Here is a 21,541-nt window from a genome sequence, read left to right as displayed (position 1 = left end):
GGCCTGGCCCATCCCTGGCAATTGTAGGCACTTGGGGGAGCGAATAAGTGGAGGAGAGCTTGCTCTATCTCTTTTCTGCGTCTCACATCTACCCCATGGAAATGAATGAACGAACGCTCAAAGGTATTTTTACAAAAAACCATGATGACCGTGGAGTGAATCTGAATGTAAACACGGGGGCAGCATTAAGGGTTAGAAAGCCTCTAGACTGAAAGGCATCTAGGGAGACTCTTTCCAACCCTTTGCTCTCCCCTTTTAGAGACAAAGGTTGACACTCAGAAAAGCAAAAGGATGCTCCTTAGTGGGAGGAGGACCCGGGATCCTATCAGCCCTGGGGGGAAAGCCTTTCCGCTGGACCACTGCTATTTCCCTACAGAGTGGATATTCAGGACACAGGTGCCTACAATGCCTAGCTGTCGCCTGTCACCGAAACCCCTGTCTTATCCTATCATCTTTGGTGGAAAATGACTCTTGTTTTCTCCTCCACATCCACACAGTGTTTCTGATTTCAACACATATACATAACCCCTGTCTTATCCTATCATCTTTGGTGGAAAATGACTCTTGTTTTCTCCTCCACATCCACACACAGTGTTTCTGATTTCAACACATATACATGTGTTGTGTCGATTACTGCAGTCACGACTAGCTAATCAAGTAGGAATTTCTCCTCAGACAGTGCCTGAGTAAAACAGCCTCAAAGGGGGGCATGTCTTGGGCGATGAGAATGGCATCTATGAGAAGAAATGGGAACCAAAGGTTATCTTGCTGCGATCTGTAGAAGGGCGAGATTTGAGGGCAAGAGGAGCTCAACATGTGACTCCAAAGCACCGCTGAGGATGTGGCCATCGAATCACACAACAGTGCTTTGAGTGACACTGCAAGAGCAGTTAGGGCCACCAGGAGTGCTCCCACTGCACCCAGGCAGAGCCCTCCTCTGGGGACAACTTGAATGAGCGGCAATAGAACACACTCATGTAGGCCCATCCAAGCAGATGCAACCATCAGGAGTCGTTGGAAGATACCAAAGCAGAAAGCCGGGGGGTGGGGTGGGAGGGGAGGCTGAGGGAGGTTCAGCCAACCCACCTGGCAGGGACCACCATTTTCTGCGAGGGGCCCATCTGACCCAGGCAGTCTTGCTGATACCAAAATGAGAACTGAAGACTGGCCCTGAGAGGGGTCAGCAACAGGCCTCCCCTAGCTTTAGGAGTGTGAGCAGTGATGGTATCACAGTCTTTCTACTTACTCAGGGCCAGAACATATGAATTGATGTACCTGTCACTAGAGAGGAGACTTTGATGGCAACCAGAAAGATAAGTTTCTACATTTTGAGAGAACAGAGAAGTCAAGGGCCCGGTCACTTATCCCCTCCCCCACCCTCTGCGGCCTGGCTGTGCACCACCCTTGTGACATCACATGGCAAAGAGGAGGGTTTCAGCCACTGGTTGGCCCGCCACTCAGATTCTAGAATTTCGTGGAAAGATTATACTGGATAGCCTTTCTGAGACGAAAGCATTTTTGACTTGCTGGGAGAGTGATACCGGTCTTGGGTACAGTGTCCCCAATGCTGGTGTAGCTCCATGGCTAGTCATAGTAGTACAGAAAACTGTGAGGCCATGCTGGGACCCCCTGCCAGTGGAGAGGCAGCTATTGAGGTCCTGTCCAATTCTTCACCTGTTCCCAATGTGGATTCAGGGAAGGCTTTGGTTCAGCTCAGTGAAGAGGCAGTGAGCGAGGCTACTACTCGCAGGCTCCAGGTTCCAGGCTCCCAAGATCAAGTGGCAGTCAACATGCAAGGCACCGATATCCTTTGCGGGCTCTCCTTCCCCAGAAAGCTTTGGATGATAGTGGAGGATCCTGCATTTGAGTCTGTGTGCTGGAACGAAGATGGAGACACTGTGATCATCGAGAATGACCTCTTCCAGAGGGAAGTCCTTCTTCGGGAAGACGGAGACAGGATTTTTGAAACAGACAGCATAAAGACCTTCATCCGTCAGCTTAACCTCTATGGATTCAGTAAAATACGCTCCAAGAACTCTGCTCTCTCTCCAGGGAACAAGCAAATGATGGTAAAGTAGAAGGCTTTTCTGTTTCCTATTTCTCTGTTACCCAAACATCTTTGTGGAGCACCAAGATCAAGGATCTACCACACGTGTTTAATTTCCAAGAATTGCTTTTTTAGACGTGAGATGTTATTTACAGAAAGGTAAACGTATACACATGAGAGTACAGACTCTGACAGGACACCACCATCTGCTCAGAGAGGGTCTGCAGGTCGGGGCAAAGATTCTCAGAGGCCAGTGAACGTCATCGGACATACCCCTGCCTTACCCTATGAACCGTTTATCTTTAGTGAGCTGACGTTGTAGGGCACGTCCCAGAAACAAACTTCATTCCAGAAGGACTAAAATCTCCCATTTTTGTTTCAGATATATCGCAACGTCAATTTTCAGAGAGACAAGCCTGCCCTTCTCGCAAACATTCAAAGAAAAGGAGACCAGAGACGCTTCGGTCGGCAGTCCACCTGCGGAACGAGCCAGAAGAAAAGGAAGCTGGTAGCTACCAGACGATCCCCACGGACGCAGCCCAACAAGGAAGATGAGGAAGCTGAGAGGAGGGCCCAGAGGGAAGCTGCCAGTGCTCACCGCCCCATCAGCGGCCAGTCACTCATGTTCTCTGGCATCTGGTCTATGAGTAACATCACTGTGAGACCCCTGAGAATCTATGCCCCTGAGGAGCCGGGTGGCCCAAGTGGGGAGGGCACCTCTTCCAATGTCATGTTTGCACCTCCGGGTACAGCTGGAATGCAAGGTGCCGGGGAAGCAATCAGCAGCCCCGTAGCCTATCCCGATTATGATTCCATGATATCTTTGTACACCACCTGCTACTCCATCCTGTTAGCTGCCCTCTTCACCATGACTTCCAATCAGCCCCTGGAGCAGGAGGGTTCCTCCAATTCCAGGTGTGTCATCTGTGAACGGGTCAGGGAAAATCCACCTCCATAAACTCGCAGGGCACTGATAATTGATAAAGATCACCATTTCCTAACAACAAGCCTGTCTTGGTCTTCTTAGAATCACAAGTCTGTGTTCTTCCCAACTGTCCATACCGCATTAAACCGTTTTTCATGACCATAGTCAACCACCTGAGGCAGAATAACTTTATGCAGAGGTTTGCTTTGCTCACAGAGTTGGAGGTTCAAAGCCCAGGAATGAGTGGCCCCACCAATTGGGCCTCTGGTAGGAGTGGGGCGGGGGGCTGACGGCAGGTGGTATCACAGCGGGAGCTCATGCAGGAGCAAGAGCTCACATTGCACAGCAGGGAGCCAGAGAGACTGGAGTCCACCAGTCCCTTTGAAGGGCACATATCCAGGACCTCAGGACCTCTCCCAGGCTCCACTTTAGAGGTCCACCACTGGGGCTGCCGCTGTGGTGTGGCAGGTTAAGCTGCCACCGTCCTATATCGGCGCAGGTTTGAGTTTTGGCTGCTCCACTTCCGATCCGGCTCTCTGCTGATGCACCTGGGGAAGCAGTGGAAGACGGTCCAAATGCTTGGGCCCCTGAACCCATGTAGGAGACTCAGGTGAAGCTCCTGGTTCCTGGCTTCAGCCTGGCCTAGTCCTGGCCGTGGCAGGCATTTGGAGAGTGAACCAATGGATGGAAGGTGCATCTCTCTCTCCTCTCCCCCTACTCTAACTCCTTCAAATAAATAAATCTTTAAAAATATTAAAAAAGATACACCTCTGCCCATTTCTGCCACCCTTGGGAACCACAGTTCCAACACATGAAACTTTAGGGGACAAGTCACATCGAAACTGTGGACCAGTATATATATATATGTGTGTGTGTGTGTGTGTGTGTATTACATATGTATTTATATATATATTATATATATATATATCATTTCACTGACATAAACCTAAGGAAGCAGAAAATTCTGTCCAGGACATGCTTTGCTCCCTGCTGCCTTCTTTCTATTGATACAACATTTTCACATACTTAGCCAAGGATCTTGCCAGGAAGTGCTGAGGGGAAGCCCAAGGAGATCCAGTACCCTGGGACTTGCCTGCTGGTCAAGAGACAGAATAGTCTGGCTCCTGGCCTTCGGGGTATCACCTTAGACTATTCGGGGACCTTGAAATGAGATTCTTTCCTCAAGGCTCCCTGAATATTTCCAAGAAGTTTCAGATCGGCAGCTGAGCATACCTACCCAGCATCCAGGGCCCCACAAAGGGGCCCAGCTAAAGTCAGGGCCCACACCTGCCACTCCATTCAGTGACTGGGGAGGAGGGGCACAATCCTCACAGAGAACCCCCACTTAGAAATGGTGCTAAGAAATTTCTCTCTGGCCGGCGCCATGGCTTAACAGGCTAATCCTCCGCCTTGCGGCGCCGGCACGCCGGGTTCTAGTCCTGGTCGGGGCGCCGGATTCTATCCCGGTTGCCCGTCTTCCAGGCCAGCTCTCTGCTATGGCCCGGGAAGGCAGTGGAGGATGGCCCAAGTCCTTGGGCCCTGCACCCCCGCATGGGAGACCAGGAGAAGCACCTGGCTCCTGGCTTCGGATCAGCGCTATGCGCCGGCCGCAGTGGCCATTGGAGGGTGAACCAACGGCAAAAAGGAAGACCTTTCTCTCTGTCTCTCTCTCTCTATCCACTCTGCCTGTCCAAAAAAAAAAAAAAAAAAAAAAAGAAATTTCTCTCTCTCTTTCTCTCTCTCTCTCTCTCTCACACACACACACACACACACACAGGCTTGCTATAAAATGAACACCGCTCCATCACTTTTCAAAGTCGACCTCCCTCTATCAGGCCTGTATCTAAGGTCCTCTGCTTGACTAGGAAGCAGCTGTGTGACACGTACCACACATACTTCATGAATGCCGGATACTATGGCAACGGAGCGAGAGTGCTCTGAAAGGACAGACAGCTGCTCTGTGTCCGACTCCTCTTCACCCTGGATATCATGACTGGCCGGTCACTGCCAGGCAAACGTGCAGTGCCGGCCCCAGAGACCCCACGACATCCCCTGGATGCTGCTCAGACATCTGGTGAGTTTTATCTGGAACGAAGAGAAGGGAAAAACACATGATAGAGCTCCAAACACTAAACAGTTACCTTCAACGCGTTTATTCGTATGATTCAGAAAGTAGCAGGACCAAAATTAGCACCATGCCAAGGCATTTCCTTTTTCCTAAACGTCAGAGTGCTCGAGACATGGTCAATGAGCTCGGTGCATCACGTAAGGAAGAGTTCACCCCTCCTTCCCTTCATCCAAGCAAAGAAATCCACGTATGTGAACCTCCCTCGGTGTGTAGCAGCAGTCTTTGTGGCAATGGTAACTCCAGCTTGACCTGATTAATATAGATCTAGCTGCACATGATGGTGAGCTGAGGTGTCAGCTACGTTCCCCGCAGGGATGCATACTCTGCAGACCTCACGTTCCAGAGGGATCAGGTGCTCTGGGAGGTCTACCTGGAACACATCCTTTCCGCCTTGACAGGGCACAGGCTCCAGTAACCACCTGGGGTTTGAAATCACAGTCAGGTACTTCTGCTTCAGGTCGGTCAGAACGGCTTGACTTTCCAGTTCCACAATCTCCACGGGAGCCAAGTTTTCAGGGCACTGCCACGTTTCCCCAATGTCAATGAGCCCTGTGCACAAAGAGAAAAACACGCAATTGACTCCCTTCCAGGAGCCAGGGCCTGCTTGTGTAACATGGTTATTGGAAGCGACGAGCGCTGCAGCCTAAGATGATGTCACCACAAAGACACAAAGTGAGCTGAGACCTTCTTATTGAGCATGGATGACACACCCAACTCTGTCCGGGGAGTCCTGGCCGAGGCAGTCAGAAGGCTCCAGAAACGAAGAGGAGATGACTCGGTCTTCAGTGAAGGCACACAAGGAAAGCGTGCGTCCCAGCAACACCTCTGAGGCGCGGGACAGGGAGCCGACCCAGTAGCGGGACCCACCTGCTGACAGGGAGCCGGCAGGCAACAAGATGCCCAAGGAGGTCACTGGGGGACAGATGTCAATGTGAGACCTCAAGCATTGAGAAGTTAGTTAGAGGAATCGCCCATGATGCTGAGCGCAGTGGGGGCGGGACAGGCACATGACGCCAGGCAAGGAGCCTGCCTCTGGAGGTTGCCGGAGACGCTCTGTGCTAGGCTGCCTCCCGTGGCCTCTGCTACAGCACAAGCTCACACAGGCACAGGTGCCACACGCAGACACGGACCTAAGCCCGCCCGTCAGACCCCAAGGAGGAACCGAGGCCCCCGACTGCCCCTCTGAAGGCATGCTGCGTAAGGAATCTGCACAAACACACCCACTGGTTCCCAGGCAAACAGCTCCCGAGTAGCCGCTCACTTACCGGCTATCACTCCTCGCCCAAACTTTTCCCCTTCCAGAAGCAAGGCCTGAATCTGGGTGGGAGTCATCCCAAGCCTTTCCACCAGCAGCTCCTGCCAGGTGACGTCTTCCCAGTCCCGGCGAGCAATGTGGACGGCGATGGTATGGTTCTGGTGGCTGCTAAGCAGGGGACGCCAGCGCGTCTCCACAGTCTTGACTCCATTTAAGACAAAACCCGCATAAGGCTGCCGGAAGGAGAGGCAGCCAAACTTCATCTCCTGCCAGCTCCTCGGGCCTCGGCGGCCTGTGGAAACACAGAGGAATATCACACACTGGCCCTCCACGTTCACGGCCAGTGAGTCTCACCGCTCCTCAACGTCTCCCCGGTGCCCCGAAAGCCCACTGATCTCAACGGCTCGCTGCCTTCTACCAGGCACCACGTAGTCTCTGAGGGCCGGCACCACGGCTGGCGCCACAGAAGAGCCTCGGATGATGCAGCTCCACCAGATGGGGCCCCTGAGGAGCTCATGGGACAGGACAGGACAGCTAGAAAAAGACACAGGCGGGACAGCATCTGCCCAATGCTATGACCGAGGTCAGAGAGTCCTAGGGGACCACAGAGGAGGGAAGGCACCCTTGCTCACGTGAGAGTTGGGGCTGCACAGCCAACAGGCGCAGTTCTAGCCTCTTTCTGCAGAGGGACCACCCTGGGTTCTGCTTCTCTTCCTGCTCCCCACTGCACCCTCACCGATGCTTTCAGCTCCCAGGGCCTGCTGCCCCAACACATGGTAGGCCTGCTTCTGCTCAGCTCCCTCCCCACGGCTGCTGAGTGCAAATCCTTGGTAGCCAGCCCTGGACACCCCGGGATGCCAGACGGCCCCCACTAGGTGTGCCTCCTGACCCCTCCAACGCTCCCTCAAGTCCCTGCCCCCTCCCCATCTCAGAAAGAGTTCAGGAGAGGGAAAACAAAGGGCCCCAGTGTGCACACCCCTTCTACGGCTAGGTCCTGAGCCTGGGATCACCGAATGTAATGCTCACCTGACACAGCAGGGGCCGTGCTGCAGTGAGGACCCTCGTGGATGAGCAGTGACAGGCACAACACACGGGCCCTGACCTCACACACCCCCGTCTCGGCCCTTGCCTCTTCTGTGTGTCCCTCGGGAGAGCGGCGCCTGTCTCCCCCGCCCCCTCCCCCCCATAGAAGACAGCACCGCGCTGGGAGCAGCACAGCCCCTAGGTCCAGAGAGCCGTAGGCTGGAAGCCCAAACCTCAGCTCGGTCACGGTATCTTTTGCAGCCTCAGTTTCCACGTGGCTGGAAGGACAGGAGGCAAGGCACTGAAGGCACCCAGCCAGCACCTGGCCCCTGACCAGCCACACAAGGTGGCTACTCATCATCATCACTGCCATCTTCTTCTGCACTGGGCCGGAGGCCCCATCCCTGGCTCTGCACTCCACCCACGAGCCACCACCCTCCACTCTGGTTCCTGCCTCCCCGTCCTTTCTCTGAGGACACGCTCTTACCCATATGTGTGTCCTGTGGTTCTAAGAAAATAGACCCACCCTCAGGACACAAGGCCCTGTCGGGACGGAAGCTGCCTGGCATTCACACCCTTCCCCACAGGCTGCCCTGCCGGCCTCTCTGCCCCGTCATCCGCCTTCCTCCTGCTCCTCTGGGTGAGCTGCCCCAGACCCCGCCCCTCTGGCTCACTGCAGGCCTGGGTCCTGCCACTGCTCTCAACCTGCATCACTGCTTCCCACTCCCACGCGCGCACGCTTGTTTTCAGAGGACGATGCCTGCACACTCATCGATACAAGTCGACAGACGCCCCTGAGGCCACGTGTGCCTCCTGGTCCAACAGCCTTTCTCTAAACCACTGCACAGTGGAGACCTCTGAGTAGTGGTGGTCCACAGGCTCCCTCTGACTCCTGTCCCTCCTCTCCACCAGTAAGTGTGTCCGCACAGGCGCCAACGACTGGTCTCCGTTGGTTCTGCAGTCCCAACATGGCTTACTGTGCCACTTACCAGGCTCCCAGGCTTCCTGCTGGCTTGCTCTGCCTCCCTGGGCGCAGGACACACCTTTTCAGTCTCAGCCTTATGTGGCCAGGCCAGCACAGACTTGGGGCCCCACCCACCACCACCCCAAATCCACCACCTTCTACCTCTGTAAAAGAGGCGTCACCACCTACCAAGGGCTCCTGCCCCAAACCTAACAGCTCTCCAGCCTCCCTTTCCTTCCAGTACCCACTACCCACTACCCATGTCACGTGGCACTACCTCCAAAACCTACCCTGGATCCCATCCCTCTCCATCGACTCTCCATGCTCACAATCTCACTGCGTACCTCCACCACCGGGGCGGCCTTCTTGGTGTCCTGGCCTGTTGGCCCACTGCCTTGGCACTTTCCCACTGTACTCTACTGTCCAGGACCCAGGGAGAGGCCAGGGCACTGGGGCATTCAGATTCTGTCACTCCTCCGCTGGAACCTACAAAGGGCTTCGTGCACCAACTGGTACAGACGCTACCATTCCTCCCGGGGGCCCACGAGCTCCCTCGTGGTCTGGTTCCCTGCCCTGGCTTCCTGCACCCCTCTCCCCTTTATTCGCCACATGCCTCAGGTCCACCCCAGGGACATGGCAACTCTGCTCCTACCCTAGGGCCTGTATAGGTCATGATGGGTTCGCCTGCATCCCAGAAAACGCGTGGGTTGACGTGCCAACCCTGAGCACCTCAGAACGTGACCGCATACAGAAAGACAGGGTCTTTGCCGAGGCAGTCAAGCAAGAACGACATCATTCGCACGGACCCACACCCAATGCAATCGGTATCCCCAGAAACGGGCAACTGGAAGAGAAACACACACACAGGGAAGACGCCATGATGAGGTGAAGGCAGGGCCCAGGGAGATGCTTCTGTCAGCCGAGCAATGCCAGCGAGTGTCAGTCAAGCGCCAGTGGCTAAGAGACAGGGATAGGGCAGGTTCTCACCGCCCGCGGAAGAAGCAGACCCAGCCAACCCCTTGCTCTCGGGCTTCTGGTGCCCAGAACTGTGGCACAGCTCCCGCTGCTGCAAAGCCAGCCTGTTTTGTCCCGCCCCCTTGGCAAATCAACGCACAGGTTTGAGACGTTCCTTCCACATCACCTCAGGGCAGGGCACGGTTTATCCATTTAGCCACACATCAAGCACGTCCTCTGTGCATCTCCATTTCCCTTAGTTTTCACTGCCTGCGTCGTGTTATCCCCCTGCTTCCTCTCTCAGAATTCACCTGACTACTCCTCTACTGATGGAGACTGACTGACAAGCTGCGTCCCGTTTTCTGCCACAGGAAATGACATCACCCCTAACGTTCACTGAAGACCCGTTTCAGAGGTTGCCCGGGTGCAGGCACCCACATCTAGGACGCTACTACATGCCGGCAAACGGCCTTCCACAAAGCCTCAGCAGTGTGCACGCCAGCACCCAAGGGTGGCTCACACACAAGGGCTCCTCACACACTTGTCGGGCCTCAGCAACAGCACGCTGCCGGTAGGTGACAAAGGCTCACCCCGTTCCTTGATTCTGGATTACCTCCGAGGAGAGCTGAATGCAACCCAGGGGGCCTGGCCGTTTCTGCTACTTCTACTGAGATCCGTCACTAGAATGAGGATCTGTCCAGTTTCTCCCTCCCGGTTTTCTAACCAACCCCTTTCTCGGGATCGTCACAAAAATCGTAGCAATCAGACACGAACTGTGTGGGGGGAATCCTCGGTGAGAAGTGCCGCAACCTGAAAGGCACGAAGGGCGCGGAGGAGGTCCCCTTGCGCGGCCTGGTGCTGCAGACGGTACCTGCTTTGGCCCGAGGAGGGAGCACCCTTCTGCCTGCCTGCCTGCCTGCCTGCCTGCCTCGGCTTCTGCACCTGCAGAGAGAAAAGGAGAGGAGGGAAAAGGTCGTCAGAAGACAGAATGCAGGCTAGCAGCACACGCAGGCCTTGTACCCAGCACACACCGCAGACCAACCACAGGTAGCACAGGTAGCACGGCGGACTCGGGGACGACACCCGCCCCTGCGCATGGCACTCCTGGGCTGGTTCGGCTAACATGGCGAGGGAGAGCCCGCGTGGCTCAAGGACCACATGAAGCGCCAGCAGGCAGGCAGGCAGAAACCCGTTTTGGTGAGGGGGCCGCCGTTCTTAGGTCGAGCAAGCAGGACCTAAGAGAAGAAAAATGACACTGGTCCCCACAGAGTCACCGGGCAGAGGTCTGGGGGCCCAGGCCCCTCAGTCTAATTCCTGGGTAGGGCGGGCGGGGCACGGGGCCCCACAGGACCCACCGAGCTGGGCCCCTCACGGCCTCTGGGTCAAGGTGGGGCCTGGGTGTGTGGAGCAGTGCTCTGGCTCGCCACACCCAGAGGCACATCCCTGGGACACACGCGGAGAAGTAGCCAGGGTGCGAGATGCTGGCTGGAGAAGGAGACAGGCTCGGTGCCTTCGGGACGTCCCTCACGGGTGTCCGGCCCACAGGTACCATTCGCCCAAGTGCAGCCACCCAAGCCCTGGCGCATCACGTGCAGGCTCCCTCCGGCCGCTTCCGGGCTCACTGCCACCGGATCTACGGGGTCCTCCGAGTCCAAGGCCAGCTGGGCCGACTCCGGCCTTTGGCCACGCGCCAGGACAGCTCTATCTCCGCTGGGCTCGGCAAGGCCGCCAGCCCCAGGACCACTGGCTCCCGGGCCCGGCCGAGGAGACGACGCGGGCCACAGGGAGAGCAGAGAGCGCCCGGCCACAGTCCGGACGCCGCGGGGACCCTGGCGGACTACAGCGTGAGCCACTTCCACGGTCTCCGCCGGGCCCGCACCGGCCCTTTAAGGGGACGCACCTCCGCCCTTACGGACACGTCACGTACACGTCACGCACTACGCAACCCACGTACGTGCGTACTGGCACGCACTCAGCCGCTCAACCAGGCAGTTCCGTAGCCACGCACTTACGTGATCACGCACTGACGCACGCACTCACTGGGCACTAGGCGATGGGCCCTTTCGGGTCGTGAGGCGAGCACCCGGAGGTCGGGCGACGACGCGGGAGGGCTTGGCCTGACCCTAGGCCCAGAGAGGGGACGCGACTCGCACCAAGGGCCCCGGGGCAGGAAGCGGAAGGGGCGGGAAGAGGTCCGCCAGCGAGCCTGCTGGGGGTGGGGCTTAGCAGCGGAGGCGGAGCTGCCGGAGGGGGCCGTGCGCAGGTGCTGGGGTGGAGCTGGGGCTGGAGGGGGGCGGTGCTGTGGCCAGAGCAGGGCTCCGGTGCGGGAACCTGCTGCAGGAGGAGGTGTGGAGGCCACAGCCCAGGACCCCACTGGAGCAGGGCAGCGCTGGGAAGGAGCGGGCGGGGGCGAGGGGTGGGATGAGAGGCTGGCGAGAGCTTGGGGGCGGAGGTGTGGAGGGGCGGGGCGGGACTTGGGAAGGGGCGGGGCTGTGAGAACTGCGGGGGCGGAGTCGGAGGCGGGGCTAGGACTTGGGCCAGGCGGGCCGTGACTGGTCGCGGGCAGTGTCGAAGGCGGGTCTTAGGAGGGGAGGGGAGGGGCCTGGCTGGAGAACGTGCTGGTGAGGCATCAGGGGCGGGACTGTGGGAGGAGCAAGGGCGGAGCTACAGGAGATTCCGAGGAAGGGATTGGCAGAAGAGAAGGGCAGGAAAGGGGCAGGGCCCTGACAAGCATGATGGAGAGGGGTGGGGGCTTGGCTGTTGGAGGGGAAGGACGGACTAGTGAGACCGTGTGGGCGAGGGGTAGCGGGTAGGGCTGCGGGAGGAAAGGGAGGGTTGTGCAGAACTTCCGGGGAAGGAGTTGGGGCGGGGCCCCGAGAAGGTTCTGGGTCAGGGGCGGGGCTGAGGCGTGGGGGCGTGGCGGGAAACGTGCAAGGGCCTATCCGCGGGGCGGGACCATGCGGGACTTCCGGGGGCGCTCTTGGGGCGGAGTTGAGAGCGGGAGGGGCGGGGCTGAGACGTGTATGGGCGGTGCCGGGGTGGGGCTACGAGAGCCTGTGGGGGGAGGGATGGGGCGGAACTTGCGATGCCTGGGCGGGAATGAAGGGCAGGCTGCGGGTGGGGAAGCCGGAGCTGTGACTAGGTCCTGGGTAGGAGGCTGGGGCTAGGCTGGGGCTGGGGTGGGAGAGGGGAGAGGGGAGAGGGAGCAGGGCTCTGAGGAAGTGCTGGAGGAGTGGCTGTGGCCCTGGCTGCTGCTGATGTGAGCAGAGGTTTCTGAGAGTGCTGGCGGAGGAGGAGCTGAGCTAGAGCTGAAAGAGGTGGAGCTGTCGCCAGAGGACCTTGGCTAGGCTGTGGGGAAGAGCTCGCTCGCCAAGGAGCAGGAGTTGCAGCAGGCCAGAGGGGTAGGCAGCGCCTCACTGAGGAAGTAGGTCGGTGGCTCTGGGAGCAGAGGTGGAAGAGGGGCTTAGGCGGAGCCTTGGCGAAGAGTTGAGGGAGCTGCTGGGTGTGCAAGAGCCCTGTAAAGAGGAGCAGGGGCAGAGCTGCAGGAAGCCTCGGGGAGAAGCTGGGTGTACAAGAGGCGGAGCAGCTGCACGGGACTGTTGGAGGAGACTTGCAGGGGGCAGCGGGGCTGCGGGATGGAGCCCAGCAAGTGGGGAGCCAGCTGGGCAGGGACCGCCCAGCGTAGTACCCTGGAGGAGGAGCTGGGGCTGAAGTGCCCCGTGGAGGGAGGCATCCTTCACCCCCTGGAGGAGCAGGGGCCCAGCTGGGCAGCTGTGAGAAAGCTGGAGGCGGGGCAAGGAGGCTTGTGCACTCTGCCCCTAGGCAGGAGTCAACAGTGGCAGCCCGCGGGTCCTCAGGACAGAAGCCAGCTCTCACAGCTCTCAGTGTGTGTGCCAGAGGGTGTAGGCTGCGGCCAGAGGGGCAGGCAGCCTTGCCTGAGGTCTGTGAAGCTCTAGGCTGAGCTGTGCCCTCTCTCCCCGGGTGGGGGGTGGGGGTGCTGAGCATCCCTGCGGGGATCTCCTCTGTCTTAGCCCCTCTGGGGGCGGGTGGAGAGATCTGACTTTTTCCGGCCTGTGTTGCAAGTGAGGAGAAAAGTTTGCACCTTCGGTGGCCTCCCTCATTTACCTAGCCCTGGACGTTGGGTTGAGAGCCAAGGTCTCCATCCCTACCTCTGAAAGAGCTGTAGGGAGAATGCTGCACCTGCTGCTGCTCCCTGAGTTCAGGCCTGAGTGTCCCTACCTGTGCTGTTCGACCTGACACCCGACTGGCCTGGGGGCCCTGTGTCCTCCCTGCCTCCAGTCAGCCCTCCACACTCCGTCAGTTTCGCTTCTGAGTCACAAATCTGTCCCCCATCAGTCCCCTACTGAAACTCAGCCAAGCCTTCTGTTTCAGTCCAGGCACCCCAGGGAGTGGGCCCAAGGCCTTTGCACCCTTAGGGCCTAAGGCTTGTGGGGCTCACGCCATGCTGTGTGGCTGCTGGTCCTGGCCCAGCTGGCTCCACCGGGACTCCTTGCTTGGTTCTGCCGCCTCTTGTGCTGGCAATCCCAGTTCTGCTTCCAGACACAACTTTAAAGTCACCTTGGTTCAACCCCAAGCATTAGGTGTTTTTCCCTCTGAGTTCTGCTAGCGTTTTGACTCTTGTTCCTCCCTGCCTCCCTCCCTCCTTTAGGCTCTTGGAAGCCAGGCCTGTAATTGCTCTGAAGGGCCTGTTCCTGCCACTGTGCCTCGCAGGCAAAGCCGGTCCTGGCTCTTTTCCGTAAGTGTGCCTGGGACCATGGTAGCTGCTTGGTAGATGGGGAATCAACAAAACACTGCGCTCTCTCTTCTAGGGAGAGGCACCTGCTCTTCTGGAGGGAAGCTTGAGCAACAAGAATGCTGCAGGGGAGGGGAGGGCCACAGGGTACCTTCTTCCTGGAAGGTAGGCCTCAGGGCTGCAAGGGTCCTGAGAGGTCTCCAACCCCGATTGCCGGCCGTGCATGTCCACAGCCTTGGTTATTTGCCTTTCAGATCCCTCCTTCTCTCCAGCCCTTCTTTCCCCCTCCCCTCTCCTTCCCCTTCCCCCCTCCCCCGGGGCACTCCTTTCATCCTCTCTTTGCAGGGCTGCTTTGGATGTAATGTCCACACAGGTGCTCTGAATTGTAAGTAACCCTGAAGGTCCTGGAATGCCCCACTGTTGCTCCCTCTGCAGGCTGTGAAACCCATCCCCTGCCCCCTGGCTGGCCGGCCGGCGGCTGGCAGCCACAGACTCCTTGCACCTGGAAGGAGTGTTGCTTGGGGGTCACGTGTCCAGCACTCTGCCCTTTAGCTAGGGGGCCCTTCCTGACTCTCTTCCTTCATTCGTCGTTCACAGTTTAGCCTTCATTCGGTGCCTGGACTCATACAGTCTCTTGTGACACACAGGAAGCTGGGATGCCCGTGCAGCTGTGTGAAGACAGCAGGTTAGTCTTCTGCCCTGCCACTCCCCTTTTGTCCCCAGATCGGGAATCCAGCCAGTCGCCCAGACCCCCTCCTTCCCTCTCTCCTGGGCAGCTCGGGTGTGGTGCGGCCCTCTGGACACGGCCCACGGCATGTGGCACCACCCTGAGAATTGCAGTGACTTCCACTTCGGTCTCAGCACCACTCGAGTGGATGGGAAGGAGCTGCCCCCCATTAACTGTGGACCCAGGTGGGCCACTTGGGCTCCATGGGGTAGGTGTGGTGGCTGGCACACAGACTGCGAGGGGTGGGGCCCGAACCTTCTGAGTTCCTGTGAGCTTCTGGCGCCTGCCCTGCTCCCACTTGCATTCACCTTGTGGGCCAGTAGCTCAGTGCCGCTTTCAGGCTGGGGCCAGAACACGTTCCGGTCCACGTTTCCGTGGCTCCGAGCTCTTCGGTCGGCTTGCATTTTCTTCCTTCCTCCCGTACTTCCTCCCAGGTACTTCAGCCTTTGTGACCCACGTGCCAGGCCCTGTAAAGCTGGAGGGAGGGTTCCGAGCCCTGGGCCGCGGCCACATGAGCACGTGGTGCGGCTTTTTCTGTTCACCTGGTTGAGCTCAGGGGGCTAGAGGACAGGTTGCCAGCCTGTGCCCCTGGTTACGAGGCCTGAGTTGTCCTGGTCCCGTGCTCTGTGAGAAGGCCCGTTCGGCTGACTGCGATGCCCACACCTGCACTGTGGCAACCGTGCAAAGGATGGAAAAGTGTATGGGGATCAGGCACAGAGAGCTGTCTGAAGGCCATTTCCCAGAGGCCTGCATGCTTGTCGTTTGGTGTGTGTTCCCCAGTTCTTTGCCCATGCCTTTCTGACTGTCCTTTCAAGCTCGTGCTGTGTTACTGTGATGGTAAGTGCCAGTCCTTTGGGTATACCGTAAGTGTCCCGAAAGTTTCCTCGGAAAATTAATCCACTATCTCCTGGCTCTGCAGCTCACTGTGGAGTCTAGTGGATTCCAGCCTCTCCACTTGAGCCCCACACACAAATCCTCGTACTTTGAACCCAGGGGTATTTTTTGTCCTGCAGTGTGAGTGTGGGGCGTCTACCTGAAGCCACCCTTCCGGTGGGGTTGATTGGCCTCTGGTATCACTGCAAGCTAGGCACCGTCCGGCAGCCCTCGGACTGTTTGGGTATTCTCGTTTCCCCAGTGCTTAGTCACCCAGGACTAAGGCCGTAGGTCCCTTTGTGAAAGGTTGGGGGATCCTTTCATCTCCTGCTTGCCGAGGCGCTGTGGCATCCTTCCACCTGGGGCCCCAGCCACCACTCTGGTCACTGTGCTCTAGCTCTAGAAACTGGCACGGTGACAGACACTGGGCCGTGGATCCTGACTTGTTGGTTGTGGTGCCTGCCCTTAGCCTGCTGCGCACTCACCCTTGCTCTCTTTGTCCGTTTTGAGCTGTATCTGTGTGGGCTACACATTCACTGAAGGCCCTGCCCCCATCACTCTCGGGGGCATTCTCGGCCATGTGATCATCCTAGCCCCCTGCTTCTGGCCGCTTGGTCCTGCTTAGTGCTAACCCCTGAGCTCTGCTGCTGCTCCTGCTGCCAGGGAGGTGGAGGGGACAACCCATCAGGCCCTGTTCTCGGTGAGCCTCGCTCTGTGAAAGGCTCTCCTGTGATTGGACCTGGCCTGTGGAAGAGAGAGGAAAGAGCAGGAGCAGGAGGGAGGAGAGGGCAGGCAGGAGCAGCAGTGGCCCTTTCACAGGCCTTGTTCTCAGTGACCAAATCCTGTGACAGGCTCTCCTGAGGTCAGCCCCGATGGGCAGAGGAGCCCCTCCTCCCCCAGGCCCCAAGCTGCCCCATGGTGCCAGTGCCCTCTCTCCAGTCCATGCCTGTTGATGGCCTTGGAGCTCTCCGGAACAGAATTCTCCAGGGGTGGTTTTGCCTGCTCTTCCCTGTCCAGTCCCCCACAGGCCCACTTCTCTCAGGCTTCGAAGCCCTTCCGTTACCATCTGCCATGGTCATGGAAGCCTTTTAGGATCACTCAGCGAGGACCACGGCCGTTTCCAGGCTTCCAGGTCCCATGCCTACATGGAGAGTGCCCCCTCCCAGCATTAGGGGCCCTGCGGCCCACTAAGATCTGTTGCCCAGCGGGTAGCCTCCTGTCCTTCATGTTGTACCTCATCAGGTACCCCCGAGTCTCATCCTGCAGAGACACCGTGACACTGCTGGCTGCTGCAGGTGCGTGCTGCTCTCGTAGCTTCTCTGGGATGACCCTTCCTCTGTCACCAGGAGCTTCCCCTTCACAAACTGGCCATGCCAGCAAATTGTTCCAGCACCGAAGGCGTGGCTGCCGCCTCGTGCCTGGGGCTGTGTATACACCCCCTTTCCCCTGGGGTGGGCTCCACGTTACCAGATGAGCAGGTGCAGTCGGAGGATCCTGTACCAACGCCCATCTTTCCACCGGCTTTCCTGGACCCTCTGCAGCCAGCTGTCCCAGACTGGGCCCTTCAGGAGGCAGAGTGGGAGAGGACATGAGCGGACCCCAAGGCTTGCTGGGACTATCACGAGAGGGACAGGAAGGAAGCAGGCTTGGGAAGCAGGTTGGACCTGCCCTGGCATTCTCGACTGGCCCAACAGGGAGATGTGGAGCAAGGATTGTCCACTAGAGGGGCCTGCCTGGGGCACAGAGCCACAGGTCCTCTTAGTGCCTGGCACACGATAGGCCACGCAGCCCACGCTGGCTCACTAGATGAAGTAACGTCCAGAACGGAGGCCCCGGGGGGGACGTGTGCTGAGCAGCACGGGGAGGGACCCAGCGGCTGCCCTTGCAGAGGCAGAACTGTGTTCAGCCCTGCAGCCGGCTGCCTGGGTTGTGAAGGGATGTGCTTCCAGGGCACTTGCTATCAGGGCAGCTCGTCATCTGTCAGCAGTAGTGTAGGCAGCGCCTGATGGGAGAGGGCAGATCTGAGTACTAAGGTGGCACAAAGCAAAGCGAATGGAAGTTGGCAGACACCACTGCCGCAAGAGCCCCTCAGAGGCGCACGCTCCCTGCTCTGGTACTCGGGGGGCTGCTGGGGAGCACCTTCTGGGCAGGCCTCTGGACCATGGAGCAGGAGGAGGTGAGTCAGTGTGAAGAGGAGACTGCTAGCTGTGTGTGGGGTTGGGGAAGGCTTCACATAGGAGGGACCTTCCAGCTGTGTTGTGGTCAAAGGGCTTGTGTTTGGTGGGAAATGGGTGGGGGGCGGCGGGGGTGGGCAGCCTGAGAGGGTTAGAATGATTCTGAGATCTGAGAGAAAGTTCCTGGCCGGAGCAGAGCCCTTAGTGATACGAGATCACGGGAGAGGAGGCCAGGAAACTGGGTTGGGTCAGACTCCCCGGGAGTCTGGGCCACACCTCCCCTGGGTTCACGGTGAGCATTTGGAAAGGTAGGCTGTGGGTCCTCTTCCCAAGAAAAACCTCACTGATGGCCCATTTGTCTGGCCAGTGGCTTGACAAACCCTTATGTGCCTGTCTCGGGCCAGGAGTGTGCATGCCTTGGGGGCACCAGATGAGAAGATGCAGGTGTGTGTGGCTCAGGAGCAGCCTCCACCAAGTAACACTTGTCCCACTGAACTATGGCTCTTTGCCTTGAGACTCACCCGGAGGTCACTCGTTCTAGCTTGCAGTGAGGTTTCCGATTCTTGTTCCTGACTGAACAGTGGTGTTCGGAAAGATGGTATTAGGTCTCTGAGGTCTGAGGATTATTGTGGAGAGGGCATGGGAGAAGGGTGGTTTTTTTTTTTTTTTTTTTTTTTTTTGACAGGCAGAGTGGATAGTGAGAGAGTGAGACAGAGAGAAAAGTCTTCCTTTGCCGTTGGTTCACCCTCCAATGGCCGCTGCGGCCAGCGCACTGCGCTGATCCGATGGCAGGAGCCAGGTGCTTATCCTGGTCTCCCATGGGGTGCAGGACCCAAGTACTTGGGCCATCCTCCACTGTACTCCCTGGCCACAGCAAAGAGCTGGCCTGGAAGAGGGGCAACCGGGATAGAATCCGGTGCCCCGACTGGGACTAGAACCCGGTGTGCCGGCGCCGCTAGGCGGAGGATTAGCCTATTGAGCCGCGGCGCTGGCCGGGAGAAGGGTGTTGGGACCAGATCCCTCCAGGCCCCCACCTGAATGTCCACTTTTGCCCTATGTGCCATCCTCATCTGGGACACTGGAGAACAGTGGCTGATAATGACCCAGAGAAAGAAGGTGCAGTGTGGTTGGCCCATGTGCTCTCCTGAATATTTGAGCTATGGCAGCATCCAGGGAGAGGTACAGTTTTCAGTGTAGGCTTCTTGCCCACTGCTTTTGAACATGCTGTCTTTACTGGAGAGTGGGTAATGAAGACAAGACGATGAGAGAGCTCAGCTTTGGCAACTTGTTGTATTGAACTGGAATGTTCACAAATTATGTTTGAAGAAAGCTTTAACAAAGAGCCCCCACTTTTTATAAAGTATTTGTTCTAATGCCAGCCAATTCTTCATTGTGCCATATGGTTGCCAACTCCTTCAAGTTTATTTTCTTTTCATCTTTTTAAATTAAATTTTTTATGAATACCAAGAGAACAGATTTCAAGTAGTTCATGGATACAATTATAAGAATACAATGATACTTCCCTCCCTCCCTCTTCCTTCCTTCTTTTTTTCTTTCCTAATTTTTGTGATAACATTTCTGATTTATGATCAGAGGCTTAATGTTCTGCTAATTGAAGAGTTCAACATGCAAAAAGTAGAAAGACCACTGTTCAGAAGCAAGGTATGTTGTTGATAAGCAGAGGAATGATCAAGGAGCAGTTTCCATGGCGGAAAATCCCATGCAGTGCTTGAAGACTGTGAGTGTAAAATAAGATACTAAAACTAATAGTCAACACATTGTGAAATATTTTTTCCCTTTCTTTCTCTAAACATTCCTGCCTTCTCTGTATTTCTGACTTTTCCAAGGCATTATTTCACAGGATATTGGACACGTGATGATGGATATTAAAACAAATATAGATTCCTTATGTGTGTTACCATGAAAATGTAACAACATGGCCAGGGCTGCGGCTCACTTGGCTAATCCCCTGCCTGTGGCGCCAGCACCCTGGGTTCTAGACCTGGTTGGGGCGCCGGATTCTGTCCCGGTTGCTCCTTTTCCAGTCCAGCTCTCTGCTGTGACCGCGGAAAGCAGTGGAGGATGGCCCAAGTGCTTGGGCCCTGCACCCGCATGGGATACCAGGAGGAAGCACCTGGTTCCTGGCTTTGGATCGGCACAGCGTTCCAGGCTTAGCGGCCATTTGGGGAGTGAACCAACGGAAAAGGAAGACCTTTCTCCCTGTCTCTCTCTCTCACTGTCTAACTCTGCCTGTCAAAAAAAAAGACAATGTAACAACGCACTTTGCATTACATGGGAGCCTAATCTTTGTATTCGGTACATCTGCGTGGTTCATACACTGGACCAACATGGAGAGGGGATCGCTGGGTGGCTATTACCATGAGGGTGTTAGCTTTGGATTCTAGTGGAGCCTGTTTCAGTGTCAGTTCTTCCTCTTCCCGTGTGGCTTTGGTAGTTCTTCATTTCTCTGTGTCTTCATATCTTATAAACCAAGTGATAGAAATGCCACTCGCCTTATAGGTCTGTTGCCAGCACACACCCTTGCACTTTGTATTCTCTCCTTCTGGAACTCAGTTTCTCAATCTTTGCTTCTACTTTGTAGGTTTCAGATTATTCCAGTAATTTGGACTAAAGGTTTTTCTTGTATCCTAGGTTTGGAAATTTCAGGCATTTCCAACAATGTCCAAGGGACTGTGATGTGATCTTGGCTAAGTCCTGTGTGCTTTTTAGAAAATCTCAGTTGTGTTACTTAGAAAATAAGGTAATTATTCTTAGAACATGGTTGTCAAACCTTTGAGCCCATGCAGTGTCTTTGGCTGGGAAGTTCAGCATACCACACAGATCAGAGGAAGGCTGCTGCTCAGCTGAAGCAAGACCTGATTCCATCCCCCTCCTGTTTCCAGCTCAATATTGGACCATTCCTCACAGAACTCATAATGTACTGTCACAGATTACAGTTCGAAAACTGGTGGCCAGTGTCCATGATTCTCAAAAATCAGTGCACATTCAGATCTCTCAGTGATCATGTCAAATGCAGCTTCTGAATCAGAAGTTCTGAAGTGGGTCTGAGAGCCTACATTTCTAAGCAGGTCCCGGGAAATGCAAAGGTCTTCGGCAGCATGTTGACACCCAAGGGTCTGATTAGAGCACATTTTACCTCTCATATCCTTTTTTAAAACTTTTATTTAATTAATATAAATTTCCAAAGTACAGCTTATGGATTACAATGGCTTCCCCCTCCATAACTTCCCTCCCACCCACAACCCTCCCCTTTCCCACTCCCTCTCCCCTTCCATTCACATCAAGATTCATTTTCAATTCTCTTTATATACAGAAGATCAGTTTAGTATATATTAAGTAAAGATTTCAACAGTTTGCCCCCACATAGCAATACAAAGTGAAAAAATACTGTTGGAGTACTAGTTATAGCATTAAATAACAGTGTACAGAACATTAAAGACAGAGATCCTACATGATATTTTTTAAAAATTAATTAATTTTCTATGCCATTTACAATTTAACACCAGGTTTTTTTTTTCATTTTCCATTATCTTTATATACAGAAGATCGATTCCGTGTATACTAAGTAAAGATTTCATCAGTTTGCACCCACACAGAAACACAAAGTGTAAAAATACTGTTTTAGTACTAGGTATAGCATCACTTCACATTAGACAACACATTAAGGACAGATCCCACATGAGATGTAAGTACACAG

The 21,541-nt window shown here is 56.0% G+C and overlaps 2 protein-coding genes and 1 long non-coding RNA gene across 12 annotated transcripts in view; 2 read left to right on the top strand and 1 right to left on the bottom strand.

Moving 5' to 3' along the window:
- Positions 1–1,580: 1,580 nt before the first annotated feature.
- LOC133753694 (heat shock transcription factor, X-linked member 3-like) lies at positions 1,581–3,005 on the top strand. The gene is made up of 2 exons (XM_062184381.1): positions 1,581–2,069; positions 2,430–3,005. Exons 1-2 carry the CDS (start codon positions 1,581–1,583, stop codon positions 3,003–3,005), a joined length of 1,065 nt encoding a protein of 354 aa, XP_062040365.1.
- A 2,109-nt stretch (positions 3,006–5,114) lies between these two features.
- EOLA2 (endothelium and lymphocyte associated ASCH domain 2) lies at positions 5,115–11,478 on the bottom strand. 5 transcript variants are annotated; one of them, XM_062183224.1, is made up of 4 exons: positions 11,309–11,478; positions 10,168–10,238; positions 6,366–6,647; positions 5,115–5,649 (listed from the first exon to the last, which is right to left on the bottom strand). In XM_062183224.1, the coding sequence occupies exons 3-4, from the start codon at positions 6,616–6,618 to the stop codon at positions 5,354–5,356; spliced, it is 549 nt and encodes a 182-aa protein (XP_062039208.1). In that variant the 5' UTR covers positions 6,619–6,647; positions 10,168–10,238; positions 11,309–11,478; the 3' UTR covers positions 5,115–5,353. The 5 variants fall into 5 exon arrangements, with proteins under 5 accessions (XP_062039208.1, XP_062039207.1, XP_062039210.1 ...); XM_062183223.1 differs by lacking the exon at positions 10,168–10,238; XM_062183226.1 differs by lacking the exon at positions 10,168–10,238 and having other exon boundaries at positions 11,337–11,478.
- A 928-nt stretch (positions 11,479–12,406) lies between these two features.
- LOC133752928 (uncharacterized) overlaps positions 12,407–21,541 on the top strand; it is a 66,791-nt gene continuing 57,656 nt past the window's right edge. For 2 of the 6 annotated variants that reach the window (XR_009864997.1, XR_009864995.1), the window contains exons 1-3: positions 12,506–12,724; positions 13,966–14,052; positions 14,647–14,734. This is a non-coding gene — a long non-coding RNA (uncharacterized LOC133752928). Of the gene's footprint in view, positions 12,446–12,505; positions 12,725–13,965; positions 14,053–14,646; positions 14,735–19,416; positions 19,562–21,541 lie in introns of those variants that run through there. The other 4 variants (XR_009865000.1, XR_009864999.1, XR_009864996.1 and 1 more) reach the window with 4 other exon arrangements.

This window comes from Lepus europaeus, chromosome X (assembly GCF_033115175.1).
Source record: "Lepus europaeus isolate LE1 chromosome X, mLepTim1.pri, whole genome shotgun sequence".
NCBI classification, from domain to species: Eukaryota; Metazoa; Chordata; class Mammalia; order Lagomorpha; family Leporidae; genus Lepus; species Lepus europaeus.
Note: the sequence above shows the minus strand (reverse complement) of the source record. Positions and strands in the feature narration are given on the sequence as shown.